This window comes from Dysidea avara, chromosome 12 (genome assembly GCF_963678975.1).
Source record: "Dysidea avara chromosome 12, odDysAvar1.4, whole genome shotgun sequence".
Lineage (NCBI taxonomy): Eukaryota > Metazoa > Porifera > Demospongiae > Dictyoceratida > Dysideidae > Dysidea > Dysidea avara.
In genome coordinates, this window is record NC_089283.1 from 2,934,304 (window position 1) to 2,942,740 (window position 8,437).

The window sequence follows — 8,437 nt, forward strand, 5'->3', positions numbered from 1 at the left end:
GCATACTCTAGTTGTGGTCTCACCATTGTTAGGTAAGCTGATTCTTTAACTTGTTTTGAACATTTGTTTAGATTGCGTTTTAAGAAATTGAGTGTTCTAGATGCTTTATTGACAACATTTGATATGTGAGGTGACCAAGATAGTGATTTATGAATTAAGACTCCTAGGTACATATGCTGATCAGATATATCTAGTATGTGACTGTGAAGTGTGTAGTCGTAAGTGAGTGGTGATAAGGATCTCGTGCAACGTATAACTGTACATTTACTAATATTGAACTTAAGTTGCCAAGTATCGGCCCATTCTGACAGTTTATTTAAATCTTCTTGAAGTCTGTTGATGTCTTCTACACTATTGATAACTCTATAAAGCAAGCAATCATCAGCGAACAGGCGGAGTGGTGAGTTGATGTCTTTTAGTTATGTCATTTATATACAATAGGAACATTAGAGGTCCAAGAACTGTGCCTTGTGGTACCCCAGACATTACCGACACTGGACTAGAGGATTCACTATTTAAAACAACACACTGAGTACGTTAGGTAAGCCAAGTTTGGATCCAGTTATAAGTACTGCCATTAATTCCATAATATCTTAGTTTGGTCATTAAGCGTTGGTGTGGTACTGTATCGAATGCTTTAGGAAAATCCAATAGGATGATATCTATTTGTTTCTGATGGTCTAGAGCAAAGGACATGTCTTCTGTAAGAGTAATTAGTTGAGTTATGCATGAATGATTAGATCTGAACCCATGTTGATTTTCAATTAATATGTTGTTTTCGTTTAGATGGTTGATGATGGAATGATATATAATGTGTTCCATAACCTTTGCACAAATGGAGGTCAAAGATATGGGACGATAATTATTAACACTACTGTGGTTACCTTTCTTGAATACTGGACATATATTGGCTTTTAACCAATCAGATGGCAATGAGTTAGTTGACAGAGAATGATTGAAAATTATGTGTAAAATTGGTGTTATTTCATCTGCGCAATGCTTCAAGATGTAAGGGGATATGCGGTCTGGACCACTAGCTTTATTTGTATCAAGTGTTATAAGTAACTTATGTATTCCAGATTGTGAGATAGATATATCAGGCATGTTGGGTACTTCAGTATTGCTATCCATAGTAGGCATTGTTAACAAGTTTTCCTTTGTAAACACAGATTTAAAGTGATTATTCAAAGCATTTGCTTTGTCTTTTGCATGATGGATTGTTTGGTCACCTATAAGTAATGTCGGAATATCATGTTTATCTTGTTTTTTGGCTCTGATGTACTTCCAAAATTGTCGACGATTTCCACTGAAGGAGTTATTAAATAATCTGCTGTAATAGTTATTGTGTGCTGCTCTCACTTTCGAATTTATAGAATTCTTTAATTTACGATAAGCATCCCAATCAGATTCTAAAGCGGTTCTTTTAGCTTTGTTGTACAAACGTTTTCGAACTTTCATATCCTTTTTCATTTGTCTATTTATCCATGGCAGTCTATTACTTGATTTATTTACTTTGTGTGGAACATGATCAAGAACAGCCTTGTGAACTGTTTGCTTAACACTGTGAAAAAAGAGGGATATAAGATGGTATTTCCAGTGGCTTATTGAATAAAAAAAAGCTTGATATAACCTGTATTATACTAACAATCACATGTAAGGCTTTAGTTAATGTGTTAAACATACTGAAACCATATATGTGATGGTATAGTGTGGGCATTATATTTGATATAAGCTATTTTAAGTAATGTGGTAAATAAACTGAAACCATATATGTAATAATATAGCATGCATTATACTAAAGTATAACATGAGTATAATATAGGGTTTATATTAAGGCTTATTTGTATTCAATAAGCCACTGGAAATACCATCTTATATCCCACCTTTTTCACAGTGTAAACTCTTGCCATAGCTGATCAACAGATCTAGACTGAGGGTTACTGAGCAGGAAAGCATTTCTAAAGGTTATGATATCATCTTTTATTGATTGAATATCTCCTTTATGGTATAAAGCAACTTTGTGTTGGTTTCTACTTGATGTTGGTTTATGAATTATGTCAAAATCAAATATTATAGCATCATGATCAGAAATACCAGGTACAACGTCAAGATCAGAAATTCTTGGGTAAGAAGAAAATACTAAGTCCAATACACTATTCTGACGTGTTGGAAACTGTACAAACTGCTCAAGACCAGCATCATTAATTACATCTATGAACAAGTTATTCAGTCCACTTCCATAAGTTGGTAGCTACACTAATTTGGCCATAACCAGACTATTCAGCAAGCCTTGCCACTTTTTATCCCAGGATTCTCCTTGTAAACTTCGCTATGCCTGTGAAAGAATAATAAGAACAATATGAACAAATGGGCATAGCTATTTCAGTTTTCTCAGAAATACACATCCTGTTTCCTTTTCACTTGATACTTACTAGTGGGCCTATACTCATTGCAAAGAACTACCAGAGGGCTGTTTTGAGTTGAAGGATGCTTTTCAAGGTAGTTTTTAGGTGTGCGTTCTATTAGGATTTTTGCAAAAAAAACAAAAAAAAACATGGGCGATCCCTTATGAACCCACTATCGTGGTTCATGATACTGATATAATACCATCAAGAGTGAACTGATAGCTACCATAGGCCCCCATTATATACTCTTGATAATATAGACCACTAGGCAGTAAGTTTACAAGTACTATATATCCCTGATAATACTGTACGTCCCGTCTGGCCATCTATGGTCTGGCGCTCGGTCACTGGCGCTAACAAACGAAGTGCGCTTAGCAACTATAATTCCCGGCGCATTTTGTAAGGGGTGCTTACCTTTCCTAGTCGTGCCTTTCTCACGAGCTAGTGGGCAGTGGCACACGTCAGGAATGAATATAGCAGCCATACACGGAGAATATATCAATATTTGTGAAACAACTACCACACAATCGTGGCTACTGGCGTAGCTGTAGAGGAGATAAAGTAACTAATCCGGCAGTCCGAAGGGCAGAGTGCGGAGCCTCTCCGCCCAGTAGCTACTCCCAGTTGGCGAGAGGACACTGATGAATTTGGTTTATTTGTTGTCGTTGTGCACGTGTACCGTGTTGATGAAGCTGTCAGGTGAGCAGTTAGTAGGTAGCTCAGTATCACTGAGGCCTGTCCGTGCCGGGCAGTGATAATTTGTGTAGCCTGTATACACGGTAGCTATAGCTATGCTGAGGTGGGAGTGAAACTTTAACACATTGTCAACTATGGGAGTATAGCTATTCAGTATTGTACTCACTCCTTTGATAGAGCAAATTAATGATAAACCGGCTTAGATAAAACAGAAAACTTAGTTTGGATCTAACTTGAGTTTTCTGTTTTAGCTGCCTGCAGAGCTGATTGATTATCTGCATGCCAGGCAGTGCACCATACATGCATACACATCATGTCCCACATCTGTGATCTCAAATCTAGAGAGTAGCTATGGCTACCTAAAGCTAGCTAGCTACGTAGGGTGTACTAAGTTACACAAGTCACTTGTAGTCTATTCTGCACGGCCATATGTTGTGTAACACTCAATGCTAGCACAGCAGCTGTATGTAGCTAGCTACTTCAGCTGTGCAGTTATAATTATAGCTAGATGGCTTGCCATTAATTAAATTTGGTAGTGAAGCACGTCGTGGATATCCATGCATGACAAGTGCTTTGGCAGTTATATAGTATTAGCATGTTTTATGTAGCTGTGTGCATGCATGGTGTCGTATTACCAGACTACATGATTACATTTTTGCATGCCTTAGGTAATCATCAAATTTTATGGATTCTATATTGCATAGCTCGTGATTAGCAATGAGTAATTTAATCCAAACTACATGAGCTGTGCCTCTTTGCTAGCATGTATGGCAAATTATTACAAACCTTAGTAAAAGATAGTAGTTTACTTCTTAGGACTAGCTGTAATAAATTAGCTTTGAACATTATCTATCTTGTGGTCTAGAAGAAGCTTTGGTTGTTATTAAAGTTAATTACATAAAGTAATATCCTAGCAAACAGCTGTTTAAACTGAAACCTTCTCACAGTGCCTGGTAACACTCGTGATGGTATCATTAAATTTCCCATATCCATCTGAATTATACAGATCTAGAATTTGTAGCTACAAATTTTTTTGCCAAGAATCTATCTGACACAGATGATTGAAGTTGTCAAATAAAATATATCTGGTCTATAACCAGTGTTGGGCAAGTTACTTTTTAAAAGTAACTAGTTACATATTACATATTACTTGTAACTGAACTATTTAGTTACAGTTACATATTACCCATAAAATAAAGTAACTATAATAATATTACATATTATATTACTTTGTGTCCACAGCCTTAAGCTGTCACATGTGAAACTACCACCTTATCACGTGACATGATTTCGCTGTTGGGCAATGTGCAAATCTTGATTATAAGCAAGTAGCTGGTGAATAAGCTTCATTCAGTATGCTTCATTACTTTGTAGTGGCTAGGCGTTACTCAGTAGATTACTAATGAGATTAGTAACTTCGTTACTTGCAGTAATAATATTACATAATATTAGACTTGTTACAGTAACTATATTACTTAGGTAACGCGTTACATTTGTAAGTAAAGTAACTTGAGTTATATTACCTGTTTTTATAGCGTATTTCGTTATATTACTTAGGTACCACGAAAGTAATAATATTACGTAACGCGTTACTCCCAATACTGTCTATAACCATCATGTTATAGCTATACAACGTGCTCCAATGCATGCCAGTTGCTACATACAGCTGGCTATATACTGTGCTACAAAATACTTATAGTAGTATGATATTAATGTAGCCATATGCATACATGAATGCATGGGAGTCATTATAATGTATACAGTTACTAAGGGAAGCACTTGTAATTGTAGCTACTATTGACAGCAACGGGTAGTGTTTCCTAAGTAGGTGTCTTGTGTACACTGAAATCAAATGTATGAATATTGTAAGGAGTAGTTTTGAGATAGCTAATTCCTGTGGCTATTTTGATATGAACTTCAAACTTCTAAATTTACAGTGTAGAATTACATAGAAATTTAGGTAATACTCTAAATAAAAATGTGAAGTTATCAAAGGAGTTGCAGTTAGCTAGGAATGACTGTAGTTTGTATTTCTAAATCATATAGACCCGGATGTTTATACATATCTGCATGTAGCATATCATAGCTTTTACACATACACATGTAGTTTCAGTTTAATCTAATAGTGTTATATCTAATAATCATGATGTTGGAATTCAATCAATGTGGTCAGTTTAAGTAAATTTAGCAGAGAAAGTTTTAGATCTCATTTCGTGGCAAATCTATGTTAGTGTGTTTCTAGAATATCAAATCACTGAAGTTATTTGTCTGTGTATAAAGTCAACCTGGCTACATGTGCAGCCTCAGTCATTTCAATAGCATTTCTGACATGCACACACACACACACACACACACACACACACATATGCATATATATATATACATATATATATATATATATATATACACGAATGCTGGAAAATACAATTGCATGTACACACTGTCTCTATCTCATATTCCATGGTATGCAACAGATAAAGGAAGTTTGTTTGGTATCAAGAAAGGAACTATATACACAGACATTTTATACTGCCTTAGCCGATGTGGTTGAATTTACATGTAAATATCAAATATCAATGCATGTAACACATTGGTTGTGTAGTTGCATCATATAATTCTGTTGAGCAGTTGATATTGTCACTTGATACAAGAGCAGATGGTAGCTGCTAAACAGACCAGAATAGCATTATTAAATATGCAGCTTGAACATAACTTTACAGTTTAATGCCTCTATACACTAGCATGCATCTATGTACTTAATTGTCACATCCCAGCCAGCAGGAATTGTGTGTAGCTTTATGCATTATATGCCATAATGCGTATACTTGGTAAACTTTTATACATGTACAATATAGCTAACACAAACTTTTATACACGTTACCGTATTCTCTTTCCCAGAATGTGTTCCATGTATGTGGACTGATGGACCTGTACTGAGAACATGTGATATTGATCCTGATATTGATCAGTACTGTCGTGTACATTGTGAAGTAGTGGATCCAGATAATCCCACCCATATTTCTTGTATATATAGTTGTTATACAAATCCCATTATTCCATGTGAGAACACTACAACATCAGACCAGTATCAGCTATGTTGTGACACACCATATTGTAATAATAAAACAGGTGTTCCACTTTTATCCTCATCATCTTCCACACTGGCATCTTCTGTTCTCACTTCATCATCCACTGTAAGACTCACTACTCCCACTCTTAAACTCAGTTCTACTCAAAGACCCAGTCCCACATCAAGTAAGTTATATAGTCACCTCACTAACACTTGTGTATGTCTTATGTGTTGTCTACAGATCCAGTTGGGACCAACAAGGACACTACTGATGATGTTCACTTTCACATTGTTATTGCAGTGTGTGTGGTAGCTGTAGTGTTAGTGATAGCTATTGTTACTGGATATGTTGCGGTGATGTGGATGAAACAAAAGAGTCAACTAAACAATGAACTATTAATAGCAAAATTCAGACAAAGAACATTGTAGAACGACTAAACCTATCCTCCTACTTAGACTCCATACGATTGCATACGTATACATAGCTATATCTATACACTATAAATTTTAAAGCATAACACTGATGTATATATAGACATTGACAATTACACTGACTACATACAGTTTATAGCTATACCTGCATGTAGCTCCAGCAACTTGTTCAATCTGACATGATAACACAACAACACATATTATATATATACTAATGATAATGATAATACTAGTTCCAGCTATACATGTTAACTTGTTCAATATCTGACATGATGCATGCATTTTATGAGTTGCTATGGCGTTGATGGTCTTGGGAAGAAACTGTGCTTGAGTGTGAGGTTTCAATACATTCTACAGAGAAGCTTGTCAGTTGACTAATACATATATTCTGTTTGGTAATCCTCAAAGAAACGTCAAAGGTTTTATTGACCAATCTAAAGAATTCTCTGAAAGTAACTGAAACCATCTATTTACTGCAAAGAATAGCAATTAAGTTATAAAACAAACTTTCACCATTCTTACTAAACTTTACTGTGTAAATATCATACTATACTAGCTTGACTGAGCTGAGCTCATATATCATGTTTACATTTGCCCTATACAATTCCATTACTGTTAGACAACATAAACATATTTATTGCACCTATCATCTTACTTGGGTATAACTATAGTTACACATCAATCATTTCGTCACTCTAAAGTATGCTGATGTTAAAGGACAATATTTTGTCCAGGTTGTGTGGCTCTTAAAGTACTTTCCTAAATTACAAGTTGGTCTGGGGATTAACCTGGTCTGGGATTAGTTGTTTTGCATTTAATCCAAAATTTCATGGCAAAATCCTGCTCTCTGCTAAAGGTTCTTAAAGCCAGCACTAAGCCGCATACTATAGCTATATTCCTGACCACAGGGATATAATACCAGTCTTGATCTAGGTGTGCAAGTGGAATTATGGTATTGCCACAATTCAAATTGTATATAATTCTTTACACAAATTGTGAAATTTGAGTGGATAGTTACATAGGAAGAATTTTATTGGCTCAGTTATTATATAGAATTGAAAGAAATTTGTGTACAAGAGTCTTAAGGCACCAGTATTCATATTTTGCAGTATATATCATCTGAGTTCATTCATTGTATGTATGAACTTAAAAAACAGTTATCTAGGTTTCGAATAAGATGGAACTGGTGTGGGCTAAAATCATTTATGTACATGCACATAGCTACTGGTTCATGCTTGTATATGTTCTTAAGATGGCTCAGATGGATAAAGTTCACCTGTAATAGCATACAATTATCTCTAATTCCATGTGTACATGGCCTGGTGTACATATTTGATTGCAGATTTTGTTTTGTATAATGAAGATTGATTGCATGGACATCATAATCTACAGTTTTGGCAGTCCCTTCAGGTGCAATTTGCGGACCACCTTTGTTGTTCCATCATCATTGGTCCTCCTGGCCACACTGTACTTGGAGTAGCTGCTGAGACTTTAAGTCTTTGAAATCAGCAATCCATTCCTGCATAAAAGGGTACATCTATTTCAGGATGTTTAATTAGTTGGCTGTGATATAGCTATATACACCAAACTAGTTTTACTGTATCAGTTTGAATTTTGAAACAAATGAAACTTAAATATACTCTAATAAAACAGTCATGTAGTGTAAAAATTATTAATTAGATTAGCTAGATGAACAGTCACCTCACGAAACTCTTTCAAATTTTCCATATACACCGCTGAAACCTTACTAGAAAGACCAAGGCAGAAACCAGCCATCCCTCAATCTCCATCACTGACTCACTGTACAGCATGTAGCTGTTTCTGCTTAAAATCC

The 8,437-nt window shown here is 35.5% G+C and overlaps 1 protein-coding gene and 1 long non-coding RNA gene across 3 annotated transcripts; both read left to right on the plus strand.

Annotated features, from left to right (window-relative positions):
- The first annotated feature begins 163 nt into the window (after nucleotides 1–163).
- LOC136240922 (uncharacterized) lies at nucleotides 164–852 on the plus strand. Of its 2 annotated transcripts, none has more exons than XR_010694025.1 (3): nucleotides 164–400; nucleotides 451–532; nucleotides 787–852. It is a non-coding gene; the product is annotated as an uncharacterized lncRNA (long non-coding RNA). The 2 variants fall into 2 exon arrangements; XR_010694026.1 differs by lacking the exon at nucleotides 787–852 and adding an exon at nucleotides 598–632.
- Nucleotides 853–2,864: 2,012 nt separating this feature from the next.
- LOC136240508 (uncharacterized) lies at nucleotides 2,865–6,837 on the plus strand. The gene is made up of 3 exons (XM_066031501.1): nucleotides 2,865–3,104; nucleotides 6,000–6,356; nucleotides 6,413–6,837. The coding sequence occupies exons 1-3, from the start codon at nucleotides 3,047–3,049 to the stop codon at nucleotides 6,598–6,600; spliced, it is 603 nt and encodes a 200-aa protein (XP_065887573.1). The 5' UTR covers nucleotides 2,865–3,046; the 3' UTR covers nucleotides 6,601–6,837.
- Nucleotides 6,838–8,437: the final 1,600 nt, after the last annotated feature.